This window comes from Hyperoodon ampullatus, assembly GCF_949752795.1.
Source record: "Hyperoodon ampullatus genome assembly, chromosome: 17".
Classification (NCBI taxonomy): Eukaryota; Metazoa; Chordata; class Mammalia; order Artiodactyla; family Ziphiidae; genus Hyperoodon; species Hyperoodon ampullatus.
Window position 1 is genome coordinate 10,127,630 of NC_136930.1, and position 15,754 is coordinate 10,143,383.

The following is a 15,754-nucleotide window of genomic DNA, read 5'->3' on the forward strand; positions in this document are numbered from 1 at the left end:
GGACGTCACAGGCTTTGTAATTACTTTGTTGTTTCCCTGTGTCCTTACTTTAGGAGGCTATATGGTTAAGGTAATGCGTTATCATCTTAAATGTTGGCTGTTTCTTCCCTATGGCCCAGCCCTTTATACCTCAGCACCTCCATAGAAAAACCAACCAATAGATCTGGTCTTCTCCATAGCTCTATTTTTGGATGCTGCATTTTGGCAGAAAAGTAATCATCACCATTTACTGATTACTTGAGAGCCAGTGGCTAGAATTCTGGCTGACAATTGACAAATTTGAAGAAGGCTTCATAAAATTTTTAAAAAGTATCCATTCCTAGTTAATTAAGAGATCATCTAGATTTTCTTGGGTAGCATTTAGACCGACACAGAAAGAAGAAAAGAGAATTGGGAACAGGTGTTTCCTTTTGCTCTCTCTCATTGTTTTAATTTCACGTGCCAATTTTGTTTTCCACATCAGCACGTGCCACCTGACTGGCTAACATTACAATAAGCTAAGGAACCCATATTCAGAAAAAGAATAATTCTTAACACAGTTTACGTGTTGGTAGCTTATAGGCCCAATTAGGTTCCCAAACATTTTTTGTTTAGCCTACATTGTGTTTTAAACTTAATTTCTCCAAACATTTAAAAATTCTAAGCTTCACCCAGAAATCTGAAGTTTAAAAAAAATAATAAAAATGACTTGGTCACATCAGGTCTACATGCTTGTTAAGGACTGAGGGTTGGCTCCAAAGTAGCCACATGGTCTCCTTTAGATTCCTCCTGGGCTGTCCTTTCACCAGAGTCCTTACCCCTCCCGACAGTATTGCTATATTTACACACAAGCCACCTCATCTATTGGATCTAATTAGGCCCAGTACACATTTGAATGTGCAGTATCTGTAGTGATTTAACATTTTAACTGAAGTATATTTTCACTTTCAGAACATTCATCCATCTCAGCACCTCCTATTTATTTCCTTCTATGGGTACTCTCCTGCATGCCAGGCACTGAGAATTCAGAGATGGTAAGGACAAGGTCTCTCCCCTCCTGGAACTTACAGTATACGCACGCACAGGCAAACAAGTAATTGCAAAATACCATGGGATGTGCCCCATAACAAAGGTACACCCAGGCCACAGAGTGAGCAGTGGCAGATTCTCTGAGGAATGAGGTGGGAATCAGGGACAAAGAAGAGGTGATTAAGGGGGATTATTGTGGAGTCCTGGAGTCTCTCAGTGGACAAGAGAGGCATTCAACAATAGAGAGATGGGTGAAGGAAGATATAACCTGTTTCTAGAATGTAATATTCTAGGGTCTCTGGGGCTGGAACATCCTGAAACCATGCCTCATTGGGTTGGGGGGAATCAATGTTCCACTAAGTCACCTCAGGTTCCACGTCCTCTGAGAATAACTATACTTATATCTGCAGTTGGTCTTCCTCATGATTTTAGCCTAAGAGCTACTGGCTATTTTCTGTATCTAAGGGCTGGTCTTCTCATTCAAGATCTGTAGGGTACAAAAGTCAGGCAGTGAGGAGTATGAACTTCGGATGAGCTCCTGGGACAGTGCTGTCCATGACAAAGGCCAAGGACGGAATTTTCCATAATTTTCTTCTCTTTTTTTTTTTTACTGTTAGTGCATGATTGTTTTTGGATGGGCATCTGTTACACGAGCATCTATAGCATCTACTTATTGCCATCCTAAGTTATTAAGAACAGAAGGAATCAATCCATAAGCCTGAGAGTGGTAAGTGCTCAGTAAATGTTTATAGAATGAATGATTACATAAGGCCTTGCCAAATCATATAAAATTGGTTCTGAACTATACCATTTTTTTTCTGTGCCAATAACTATCAGCATCCCACAACTAATTTCAAGGAAACAATACCATAGCAAAAATTAGCTAGTTGGTTTTAACATTAGTCAGGCATAGTTGGCTAATGTTAGGTCTAGTAAATAATACAGAATGATCATCAACTCAAGCTAGAGCTGCCCTAATGATGCGAAATCAGAGTTCACAATACTGCAATTTTGTTCTTCCCACTGATTTAGTATGAGGCAAACCAGTCCGACTACTATTTATTATGTAAGGTTTGGGCATTGCTATTTAGCATGCCACAGGAAAAGTATAAATCGACACACTTTCAAATGTTTAGCTTTGATATTTAAATTCCTAAAAGTCTAACTCATGGTCTTTTCCATCATGGCGGCAGGGTTGGGGATAGAGAATAGGAGGATCCCTAAGACCTTAACAATAGTGGTGATTTGGTAAACATTTATTATTTTTTGATAACTTTAATGTTAATTTTACTATTGTGACATGAATAATAAACTTGATGACTAGCAGGATAATCACATAATAAAAATACTAAGCAGAAATTAAATTGAAAATTGTAGATAGAAATGAAATTTTTTTAATTTTAAAATATTTTCCAAATATTAGCTATTTACTTGCTTTACTTATTGACCACCTAGTTACGTGTGGAATTTTTTTTTTTTTTTTTGATATTTACAAACATGGAGATGAAGCCTGCTGTCTGCAAAAATGTTCATTCACTCACCAATACCCTACTTCTGATTTGCTATCATTATTCACATAACGCCTCTTCTGAAATACATAGAAACCATATGTACCTTCCCCCTCACTTAAAAAATTGTCTTTGCTGATGAAATAAATGCTCATTATCTAATTGTATGTGAAGGCTGTCCTTTTCTTATTCATTTCCAAAATTCAACAAGATTTTAATCCAGCCTGGCTGAAAAACATCTTAGAAACTGGGTTTAAAAGTGGTTCAGCTCTAAACTGCTCAAAAAGAGCACAGAAGTTTCCCTTTGAAAAACGGCATTTTCTGTACAAAAACCACTGCAGCCACAATGTGACTTCCTGAGAAGCACAGGCAGAAGATGACTGTGCTCGATTTGCATGCAGGTGGTGAACCTCTGAAGTGGTATTAAGGGATGAGCCAAGGTGGATTAATTTCCAGTCTTTGATATTCATTAACTCCAGCTTCAGAAAAAAATACAAGGAGATGACACAATTACCCTCAGAGCTTTACCTGTGAGTAGCAGCTTTACAAACTCAAGTTCATAATGCCGTCCTAACTGATCAGGAGGGGCACATACCTTTAGTAAGAGGTGAAAAAGTAGATGGGCTTAACTCTGGCAAGGACGGTATCTGACTCTGGGACAGTTAACCCCACTCTGGAAACACTTAGCAGAAGAGTCATTATTTATTCTCTAAGCCACCTGTCAATAGCTAGCCCTCCATGGTTTTTAATAATTCTCTGCCAAGCAAAACTTAATTTAGGCCTAACGTGAATAGTGTCCATCAAGGTATCAACGTTCATTTCATTTGAGGGAACTAGAGTTTAGTCTCATCGCCGTATTTCTCTTTATAGATCGTGAAACCTTTGAAAGAGAGATCCTTAAGGAAACCTTTCAGTAAATAGGAAAATGTTCCCATTGGAAGGAAAAACAGGAGTCATTAAGCTCTCTCAAATTCTTTCTGGAACAAGATGGCAAGAGAAAGAGAGATCAGGAGGGAAAGGACTGTGCGTGCAGTATCTAAGAGGGAGCGATACCGGCTTAATGTTTATTTACCTCTGGAGCTTCGAAGATTTCAGGGTCATAATGTAAGACGGGAGGAAAGATGCCTACAAAGTCTCCCTTGCGCAGACAGCAGTCCTGGCTCTCTAAGTGTAGTGTCAAGTCCTCTTGAACGACGCGAAAGATGCCAGAAAAGGAGCATAGCCGCAAGACCTCAAGAATGGTGCTTTCTGAAAGAAACAAGCAAGCAACATTTTATTAAAATGTGACCGCTCCTGAAAAGTGCTCTCAATTTGCCATTAAAGCACATAAACAATAGCTGTGATTGACAGGGAGATCCTTTCCCAATCAAATCCATTGAGCACCAGGAAGGAGCCAATGGGGGCTCTGAATGGGAGAGTGAGGAGGGGAGGGATGAGACCGCTGTGGCGCAGCCCCCAAAGCTTGGGGCATTTCACAGGCAGGAGACAACAGCGCTGTACTGGGGCAGAAAGTCATTAATTAGGAACTTCATAGGAAAGAATGATCTGCAAGAGAGGAAGTCTGTGTTGGGACATACACACTGGAAATTAAAACCGTATCCCAGTTAAAGTACACCACTGGTGGGTTATTTCACCAACCTTCGGAACAGTGATGCCTTCAAAGCCAGGCTTAGGCATTTACTAACCGCTTAGGCAGTTAATAGTAAAGTAATTGTAGTAGTGCTTTCTGAGATAGCTTAACACTTAATTTCTTTTATGCTAGTTGTAAATAAAATGTGAGTCAGCATTTGCTGGAAAAATTTCAAAAGGAAAATACTTTAATAGGAATCAGAAGAAAACCGTATTTCCCCCAGCATCCAGGGAAAATAACAGCCACCATCATACCCTGGAAGATTCCAGAAGCTGAATGTCCTTGCTTTCCCAGTGGCCTTCACCTTTTGCTCCTAGCACGACAGATTTTATGGCTAATTTCCGGCAATTTATCCTGGCAGTTTGAGGAGGAATTCCTTTGGGAATAATATGCATAATTTGCATAAATCATTCTGATAGCATGCATATCAGCATGTAGCTCCTGTCTAGGTCTGCATCTTTGCCTTCATAATCAAAACTGACTATGTTTTCACCAGCGTGAATGGGTCTTAGAATAAAAAGCTTGATTCTCTCTAATCAGCAATGTGAAAAAGAGCTCCAAATTGAGCGTTCTTTCCCCCTTCACATGGTAACAAACGGTTGTATTTATGGCTTGCAATTTAGAATCTCTCTCTCTCTCTCTCTCTCTCTCTCACACACACACACACACACACACACACACACACACACACGAGGCCAGTTTCTTAGTGTTCAGCAAAGGTCTGAAATGTAGAATAACCAATTATTAGATTACAGAGGCGGGCAGGTCGGTGAGGGCTTGCATCAGCCAAAAAATAAAAATAAATGCTATTTCCCCAAAATTGAAATCTATGCACAGCTTGCATAGGGCTATCAAGTAGCTTTGGGGACCTTCTCCCAGGAGGTTTTTCCCTAAGCACGCATTTGTCTAAAGAAATGAGGCTGCGGTCAGCTCTGTGTGGCCAGTGTGGTGATTCGATCTGACGTACAGTGAGGCTGTGCATATTCTTTTGGACTGCCTTCGTTATTATAATCAGGCAGAGTCAAATCGGTTTGTTGGTGACAGGGCCAGAAGAGAACTTTGGTTTTGGAACATGGACTCCACTGCAGATAGCCACAAGGCACCTGACACGACGGATTTCAGCTGGCAGGACACCAGCGACCAACATTTCTATGGTGAAAAGCAAGGGTCGGCTTCCCATGTACTGCTGCTGGCTCATGTTGGATCAACAGCAGCATAACATCATTTTAGCTTGTGGTGTGAAATGGTAGCTGACATATGCAGCAGTGCTGTGCACCCACCGGGTCCAGGACGGGTGTGGGCAGAAAAAATACAAAAGCAAAATAATTGTGGGGTGGCCACGGTGACAGGGCAGGCATCCGAATGACACGGCCACATCCCATTGGCTGACGTGCTCGCGGAAAGGGTGGCAGCTTGCGCCCGCTGCAGTATCACAAATGACAATTGGGCAAGCCTATCTTATGCAGAAGTTAATCACAATAATGGAGCACAAAGTGTGGCTTAGCGGTCAGGTCATAAATGACAAATCTGTTTCACCTCCCAGTACCGGTTATGTGCGCGAGCCGAGGTTGGCGCTGGATCGCAGCGATCATGCTGAGAATCATCGGAGGACAAAAGTAATGAGGGGCATTATTATCCACAGAGGAGAGGGAAGCTTCCGTGGCTCTGCGTTACAACGTACAGACACAAAAGCCACAGCCTTGCCGCCAGCCCCGGGAAGGATGCAGGCAGGGCTATATATACGTTGAGAAGAATGACAACTGCACAATAATAAAAAAATTGCAGCCTCTACTTGTAGTTGTCATAGTTGAGCAGACACCAGCCAGTGCCACTGACAGACCAGCTGGGCCCTGGGAGGCCTTCCATGCTGCACAGTAAATTACCCTGCATGGCGGAGCAACATCTGTTTCTGTGCTACTGCCGAACAAACAAGGCAATTGAAAACATACCAAGGGATAACCAAGCAACAGATGAACATGACCCGCATTTTTTCCCCCCTTCTCACACTCGAGGTGCTAAACTTCATTGTGCAAGCACTCCACGAAAGAGAGGCCAGGTTGGTTTGATAAGGTGTTGTCAGAGAGATTTTACATATTTCCAAAATGGAAAGAAAAACCTGATAGTATTGTTATTCTTAGAATCTTCTTTCCCCCCTTCTATCTTCATTTCTTTTATACCAAAGCTAGCACTCAGTTCTCAATTCGCTCTAGAATTAAAAAAAAAAAAAACTTTCCATACACTTATAAATATTCAGTCTTTAAACCTAATTTGCTATACTTAGTTCACATGCCTTCAAGCATTTGTCTTCCAATTTCCACTGAATAAATGCGTACTAATGAGAACTAGAGCAAGCTGCTGAGGCAAAGCTGGGTGACTTGGGTCTGGCCTGCCACCAGCTTGTGATAGGCGGGCAAATTGAGTTAAAATGAAAAGTCTTGTCAGCTGAAATTCAACATGGTAGCCAAACAGCAAGCTGTCAATCATTCCAGCCAAAACAAGGGACTGCAGGTAATAAAAGGTCATTGTGATCATTAGTGCACTTGGCTTTCATATGCAAGTTAATTTTAATTAAACATGATCTCTATCTGTAAATGTTTTATAAAACTTGTGCATAATGGGTTGTTAATTTATACTTACATTTAGCAGGTAATAGGACCCTCTACTTACTAAACGCATTGTAGAAAAATGGCTATCAAGAATGCAAATATTTGGGGGGTAATTTACACCAGGCACTGCAAGGTGCCAACAATTGCAATTGTGATTAAGATAAGGCTGCCTGTGTTTTATTAAGAACTGAACTTTACTGACTAGTATCACCAGGGAACTGGATTACAGAATTCCCACAATGAACTTACACTTCAAAGCCTGCCCTGCCTTCTTCACTTGGCTAGGGAGATTTGTTTCTCTTTGCAGGATATAAAAATATTCCGATTAAGTATCCCTTCTAAGCAAAAAGCTGGGGAGTATGTTGAGCTAAGATGCTTTATAATGTGACGGGGAAGGAATATGGCAAAGGAAAGGAAATGCTGGTAGAAAAAGGAATATACACACTTTCTCTTCTGCCCTCATAGCTCAGTTCTGGCTGTACTAATTGACAGATGATTCTCATTTGCAGATTTAAAGAGCTGAAGCCGTTTACGACAATCAATAATGCATGTTACAATGCAACCACAAATAAGCACATCCAAATTTCTGCCTCACACTTAGGCCATGTCTGGATATGTGGAATGAATATAGTGTGACATGGCCAGACTGTTAATTTGGGTCACATCTTAACGATTGGTGCAGACTGTCACACCATCTGATTAGCCATGGTGATCAGTGGATAGCGGCAGTGGCTGCAGTGAAATGAGCAGCCAGACCCTGCTGCAGTCGGCTGGGGCTGAACACGCCGATGGTCCTGAAAAAGGAAGGTGGACAGGGAAGGGAAAGAGGGCTCTGGAGGTAGTGTGCGAAGGGTGAGGGTGAGGAAAGAGAGTGAGCCTCCAGATGTGTATGTGAGTTTTTACAAAACCACCTTCAAGACAGGTGAGAACGTAAATAAGGCACTGTTGTCATCAGACAATTTGAAGCCAAATAACTACTTTTTGGCTCAACAATTGTGTATTTTAAGTAAAGTTAAAAACAAATTTGAATTGGTACGAATGCCTACTTTCACTCTGCGCTGCAGGCACGGCTTTTGGTTTACTGCTAAAATACACAAATGTACATTCAACATTCATAGAGTCAATAAATGTACTATTAAGGAATTTCTCTGCTCAGGGCACTGGGCCACTGCTGCTGGTGGAAAAACAGAACAGAGAATATGGATTTGGCCTTCACAGACACTACAATCTAGGTGTTAAGTCAGAAGGTACATATACACAGGAATGCTATCCAGGATCCTAGTGAAGATACTGTTCAATTTTTGATTTGGATAACTCCAATGATGGCATTCAGAAAGTCCATTTTGGTAGCAAGTTATTTTTCGTACTGAGCTGAATTTTCCTCCCTTAAATTTCTACCCTTTAGAAAACACAAAGGCAAAAAAAAAAAATTGAATCTCTCTTCCACATAACAGCCCTTTAAAAATATTTAAAGACAACTATCATGTCATTTTTAATTGTCCATCAGAGATGATATGGCCTTTAGTCTTTAATTCAATTAGTCAATATGCCTCTTAAAATGTGGCAGAGCTGGGTGTGCTATTTCCGTTGGAAAAGTAGAGAGGAACTACTTTCTCTGCCCTAGATACCACACTTCTATTAATATTTTGTTGGAAGCACATGAGCAACAGATTTTTGAAGTAATATCTCTCCATGGACTTGTGTTAAGCTTTCTGATATCCTATAGGTGATCAGCTCTGACAGCTCATTACAATCACCGAGGTGGTTTAAAAAAAATAAATGTTCCATAACCGGCCAATAGCATCAGAACCACTGCATTAACTAAAACCTTTAAATTAGTGGTTTTGAACCTTGGTTGCACATTAGAGTCGCCTTGGAAGCTTGTAACGCCATCAGCCTGCACCCCAGACCAGTGAAATCATGACCTCTGGGGGTGGGACCAGGTTTGAGTACTTTTTAAAGCTCCTGAGATGATTCCAATGAGCAACGGAGGTTGAGAACCACCCTCTTCTGCTGGGCCACACATTCCCTCATTCTGTTCTTACGCAGTTGATTTTTAGACCTAAGTACAATAATTTGGATTCTTATTAAATTTCCCTTTCAATCCTTTCAACTCCTGTTGCTGCCATTCATTGCATTATCTAGCCCTCTTTGTTTTGTGCTGAGCTGAAAATTTGACAAACAGCCAAATTAGTATTTTTCACTTTTTAACCAATGTCTCCTTATGTTACATATAAAACTCTCACTACCTGATTTCTGGTGTACGCTTTGTGGGAGATACCTCTCTCTCCTCCTCCAGTTAGAAATTTCTAACATGAAGTAGAATTTTTACCTCCTGTATATCCTCACTGGAAGAGAGGATTTTGTTAAACATTACTACTGCTGTCTAAATTATAGACACTTTTAATTTTTCAAATACACAATTATTTTATAATAGTGAATGAGCTTTTTCAAAATAACACCCACAGTTATGACAAATACATCACACTAAGACGTTAATAGTAAGGCAAACTGTGTGTGTGTGTGAGGGGGGATATACTGGAACTCTCTTTGTAATTTTTCTGTAAAACTATTCTAAATAAAAAGTTTATTTAAAAAAACCCTCAAAATTCTGATGTGAACCTCTAGCCCCAACCTCACCCCCAAACCCAACTGCATTTGAGAAATCGTGATACATATCCTTGTAAAATATAGTGGGCAGAGTCTCTGGTACATTTCTAGGGCATTTTCCCCTGAGTTGACAACATTTATAGGTTAGCGCTGAAGTTAGGTAGAGCCAGCATCAATTTCCGGCTCTGCCACTATCTAGTTGTATGATTTGGGTTGGTTAACTAATCTTTCTGCACCTTGTTACCCAACAATTAAATGAAGATAATAATACTTGAGGATTAGATAAGCTACACTTGTGCTTACATATATATATATATATATATATATATATATATATATATATATATGAGCTAGTACTTGATGATCATTAAATAAGCTACTAAAAGCCTGATACATAGTAAAATAATAATTATGAATATTATCATAATGTCTCATCCTGAAATTAAGAATACAGTTAGCACTATACCATCTAGCCCACATTTTCTGATCTAATCATGTGCATATCACAGCTGGCTCTGATGAATCAAGATACAAAGAACTCCTCTCCCCTCTCTGTGTGGACAATGAAAAAAGACTCCAAAAATTCTGGTATCAGATAGGTTTGAGGGGAAAAGCGTGAGTGTGGCCAGAAAACCCAAGTTAAAATCCTGCTTCTCGCCTTTACCTCCATGACCTTATTAGCCAAGTTATTTAGCACCCTGAGAATTTTCTCATCTGTAAAAATAATGACAAAATAATAGTTCCCCCAGTCCCCCAGTATCTTAAAGAAGATCATATAAGTCCATAAAATTGCTTTGAAATATGAAGTCATTAATATATTTAACATGGACTATGTCTAATGATAATACCAACTTGGTTCCTAAATAATTGAAAATGAAGAAAACAACATAAACATCATAGGGATGGCACCGAGGTTAAACATCATTTTGGTGAAAACAATAGACAACATTTGTTGAACCCATACTTTTTAAGTTACTTAAATACATTTTTCAGGTACATCTTGAAGTAAAAAGTAGTACTCAATGAGATTATTTGCTATCCATTTATCAAAACTTCAATTTTGAGAACATTCTCTTCTCACATTACCTTTTTTTCTTATATTCTCTCTGAATCAGCTTTTCTACTTTTCTTTTTCCTGTATTGGAAACCTGTAGTTCTAAGTCCTACCTCTACCCCAGGTTCTTCTTTCCGGGAAAACAAAAACATTCTTACTTTTCTTTTAGAGCTTCTCAAACTTTCATTCTGTCAGCAACTTTTCCTATGGAAATTTAGGCCCCAAGTAACAGTTATCTGAACCCCATTATATATATTATCTTATTCTAAATTTATATTTAATTGTAGAGACCTTTACTAAACACTGATATTCAATTTTAGTGAGGACCTGGTAAACAGAATCTTTATAACAAGTTCCATATATAAAACAATATAGTTGTGTTTTTCTTTATCTAAAAGAAAGGGGTAGGGGCTTCCCTGGTGGCGCAGTGGTTGAGAGTCCGCCTGCCGATGCAGGGGACACGGGTTCGTGCCCCAGTCTGGGAGGATCCCACATGCCGCGGAGCGGCTGGGCCCTGAGCCATGGCCACTGAGCCTGCGCATCCGGAGCCTGTGCTCCACAACGGGAGGGGCCACAACAGTGAGAGGCCTGCGTACCGCAAAAAACTTAAAATAAATAAATATATATATATATACATATAAAAGGGGTAGAATAGTTGTAAAGAAAGATGCTCAAGAGCACTGGAAAAAAGCATAAATCCATCACAGCCTCTTGCAACGGATTATTGCTTTGAATTGAGTTAACAGGCTTGATATTTAAAAGCCCACTTGATGCTATACGTTTTAAGTTTTGCTGATGTTGTGTGTATACTGATGTCAGAGTAAATCTGACACATGCGAGGCCTATAGGATTGGGCCATGACTGTCAATAATATGTGCACGATGATCACATCACGATAAGCCTATGCCCCCTCGGGCTCTGCCTTCAAGGATCACTCTAAACAAGAGAAATCATTTTTGTTTAGGAATAACGTACTGGTTTCTACAGCACTCTAACTTTCCTTTCCAACTTCGCTTTACTATCAATGCGCGATGACATGCAAAATCTCTGTAAAAAAACTCCTTTCCCTTTGTTTGCTCTACCAATATCAACATTCTCCTTCCTGGTTTAAAAAAAATGCAGCATTCCTTTCATCCTTTTTTCTTATAATAATAAAAATTCAAGATATCTTTCTTTAAAGAAATTGTACTTAGAATACATAGACCACTTTCTTTAAGGAGATGAGAGGCACATACACTCATCCCATGCAGTGCACTGTAAACATTTAATTCTGTAAATCTTGCCTTTCCTCATATAGCTCATACCCTTTTGATAGAGAGAAATACTCACGATAGAGCTAGGACTAGATGCAGAGGTTATCTGTTGTGAGTCTGATTCGTATAAAACTTTGCTTCAATCTGCATTGAAGATGCAGTCTGATAGACGCTGCTTCAAACCGTCTATCTGGAGAAAGCAAAAAGTGGACCCTATTATCTAGAAGATTCAATTCTCGTAATGAACACCACTGGCCTCTGCTGGTACCCGAGGTTGTGATGAACGGGGTCTACCTTCTAGATTGCTGAAGGTGCTTCCTGTACTCAGGTGGGTCTCCAGGCACTTGGGATTGGTGATGGTTATGTGTTGATGATAAGTGAGCTGTAAATGTCTGAGGGCTCCTGGATGAAAATCTCTACTCTAGTGATGGACTTAAATGGACCCGATTACGGCTCTGGAGCCTGCCATTTCTTTAGCTTGAATAAATGTAAACTTGTCTGCTTCAATACCACAATTTTAAAATGGTCTTTTCTTTCAATAGTGAGAAGTTAAGAGTAAAAAGAGAGTTGATGAATTTCAACTAAATTTTAAGAGTTTATAACTGTGTTCTGAATACAAACACATATTCCTTAAAGTTATTTGCTCTACGTCCCTGTATACATTATCTGACTCATAAAATGCAATTGAAATGACTTGAATAAATGGGAAATGCAACCTTGATATTCATAGGAAACATAAATCTTCTACCCAGAAAATACTGTGTGTCTACGTGAAAGCAACTACCCGGAACTTTATGCAAAGTTTGTGCATTTGGTCCCCAGTCATTCTAAAAAGAAAAATAAAATAATATTTGTATTTTAATAATGCTGGGATTATTTTCCTTCTCCAAGCAAATATAAAATTACTTTGATAATGCACTTTGTTCTACAGTGGAAACTAACACAACATTGTAAGGCAATTATACTCCAATAAAATAAATAAATAAAATTACTTTGATAATGTGTGCTAAAAACGGCATGACTGAATAAGCTAGCCAACTGTCACTACAAGGCAAGCTTCCTGCTACTGCCTCTGATGGGTCTTATCCTAACCAGTGGGAACAATCTCCAGAACACTTGGGGCCATTCTTCTTAATGTCAGCTGGTGGTCAACACTGATCAAGACCTGTAGGGCCTTTGCCCCCAGAAGTTCCCATCAAAGAACCTGGAGCATATTTAAAAGGGAAAAAATTGAGACCAACATGGGCTAAAATACTTGCCTACATTGTCAAACGAGGAAAGCAACAGAGATATATAAAGACTTGCTCCTACATTTGTCCAAAGGGCCCTGGAATAGTGTATAGTAAAAGAAACCACAGGATGAAATGTCAATACAGACAAAGCAGAGAATAACTCGTTGGATTGGAATTTAACTTTGGGAATTAAAATTCATTCACATAATGAGAGTGGTCTTATCAAAACCGGAAAAGGCGAATCCACTGTTATCAAAAGCTCACTGTTACAGGCACACAGGCCTACGTAGAAAAAGAAAAGTAAATTAGTCACTTCCGACCTCAAACGTATTTGAAATAGTGACCATGCATATCTCATGAACCAGTGACTATTTTATAAAATATTGACATTTCACATGAAGTAATTTGTAGTTATGTCTTTTTCTTTTCCCTCCCTCACTCCCTCCCTTTCTTCCCTCCTTTTTGTTTTTTTTTTTTCTTCCCCAAGTGTGTTTAAATCATGAACTTCCAGTGGAAATCACTCTTACCACATTTTTGCGAATCATACACTGCAAGCTGTATAATACATCTTAATCTCTGCCTGAAAATATAGACACCATTTTAGGGAGGAATAAGTGTGTTTTGCACACAACTTGTCTGTCTGAAATACTTTCTTTTTCAATCCTGAATACCTTTCTTGTTAAGATAACCCAGCATCGTTTGGAAAGCATTAACACACCAACAGATGCTCAGAGTCTAGTGGCTTAATAGGCATAAACCTTTTTTAAAAAAAATAATTGCAAAGCTTTGGTTTAGCCTTTTGCATACCTTACATAGTTAATTACCTAGGCCTTAATGTTTACATGCAATGAGACTATCTACAGCTATAAACTACATAATTTATAATTGATGTAAATGGGTGTTATTATGTCAATTAGGCAGCTGTGTCCTCCACCTCTTGGTAAACAGCTTTGAGTGATAAACTGACTTTGCAGAGAGGTACCTTCTTTTCTTCATAACAGATAAAAATAAATTACCAAGGTAGACCAGGCTGTCCAATTGTTCTCTGGTGAGGTGGATGGAAAATCCAGGCCCTTTCTTTTGACCTGTTGACTGCAGCAAATGGTCAATTTCGTCACGCAGCACTGCCATAGCTTCTGGGTGCCGTAGAAGGTAATACATCGTCCAGAACATAGTTGGAACAGTGTTTGACACAGAGGCCCAGAGCAAGCCTAAATGATGTGCTGGGAGAAAATAAGTGAAAAGGAAGATTAATAGCGTTTATTACACTGATTAGATTTGCAGTGTGCTAATTAAAAGATGTTAGGACACAGACCCAGCCAAGGATCAGTGCATGCTAATGAGCACCAATAGGCTTCTGAAGTCTAATTTTCTGCTTAATGAGAATAGTTTAAAATGTAATGTGTGTGTGGTGGGGGAGGGGAGGGAGGATGAGATAAGAGGAGTAAATGCAGCTTAGTTATACTCTTTCTCATTATCCCCGTTAAGTATCTTGCATTACCATCTCAGCAAAAAAAAAAAAAAAAAATCAATTATCACAAAGGGTTGTTTCAGAGTAAAACATTTTATCATTAGCCAATTAGAAAGAGCATAAAAATTCTCAAGGTCACCATTTTGTATTTTTATTTCAAAGGTCTACTGTAAATTATTTTATTTTAGACAAGCCATCATTCAGAAGTTTCTTACCTCCTATTTCAGTGTCCTTGGGCGTATAGTATTTCTCCAGGATATCTTGCCTCATTTGAACAACTTCTGACCATCCTTGAAACTTAGCTAAGTTTTCTGTTGTCAATTGTTTTATAAGTTTTGTTCGAATAGACTTGATGTTTCCTAGAAGCTCAATGGGTATGCCTGATGCTAAATGTGTGAATTTGCCATCAAATTTAAAAAAATCATCCCTTAACTCAGTAATAAATGTTTTCCTATCGTCAGCGAGAACATTTCCATGTATGGTTGTAAACGTCATCTCAAATATTACTGAGCTGCAGAATGTCAACAAATATTCCGTGTCCCAACTTGTGGTTTTTAAGAGTTGTGGTCCAAAAACTTGTTTTAGAGTCTGCATTGCGTTTTCCATCAGTGTGTCCAAGTGCTTCCCTCGTAAAAGTTGATAGCTAGTATGAATCTTGTCGTTCAGGTCATGATATGTCATCATCTTTTTGATAGAAAATACTCTCATTAAGAATTTACTAGTAAACATTTGAAAGCTTAATTTTTGATTTTTTACCACTGACTGGTACTGGAAAGGGTCCAGGATAAATGTTATGTAATTTCCTAAAAGAAATAAATGAGAATATGAATTCATGTGGTAGTAAAACAAAACAAGATATCTGAAATTTGAGAATATCTTAATCAAAATTAGAAAGACCTTAATAACTCACATCTCAAAAGATTCAAAGTACAATAAAAATCTATTTGATTCAAAATTCCACTACATATTTCCTTTTAAAATGGAAGATGGTGGGAAAACGCTAGAAGCTTGAAGTTAAATATTCTGAAATTCTTAATGACTTTCAAAAAGATAGTTTATTCTTCAAATTTTTATTTTAACCAACCACCAAGATATTTAAATTATCTTTTAAATAGTCTCAAAATTCATTACTTAAACACTTCTCATATTTTTCCCCAATAATACAATCAGAAAACAAACAAGCAACTCAAATAGGTAAGATGCTACTCCTTTACTGATCACTTACACTGCATAAAGACCTTTTTCATACTTGGTATTATCTTAGCTTTGATTGGATACAATAATTTTAACTCAAATAACTGAAGATGTGGTACAAAGCAGGTACTCACAAATGAACGTCTAATTCAATACTAACAACAAATCACAAATACCAAGGTTTTCAT

At 38.7% G+C, this 15,754-nt stretch overlaps 1 protein-coding gene across 1 annotated transcript in view; it reads right to left on the bottom strand.

The window, feature by feature from the left end:
* The window catches only part of CYP7B1 (cytochrome P450 family 7 subfamily B member 1), a gene marked incomplete at both ends in the record, with an annotated part of 173,087 nt that overhangs the window by 3,710 nt on the left and 153,623 nt on the right, over window positions 1-15,754 (bottom strand). The window contains 3 exons of the mRNA XM_079722532.1: window positions 3,589-3,764; window positions 13,918-14,124; window positions 14,588-15,175. Of these exons, the coding sequence (XP_079578658.1) occupies window positions 3,589-3,764; window positions 13,918-14,124; window positions 14,588-15,175 (971 nt within the window). The remainder of the gene's footprint in view (window positions 1-3,588; window positions 3,765-13,917; window positions 14,125-14,587; window positions 15,176-15,754) is intronic.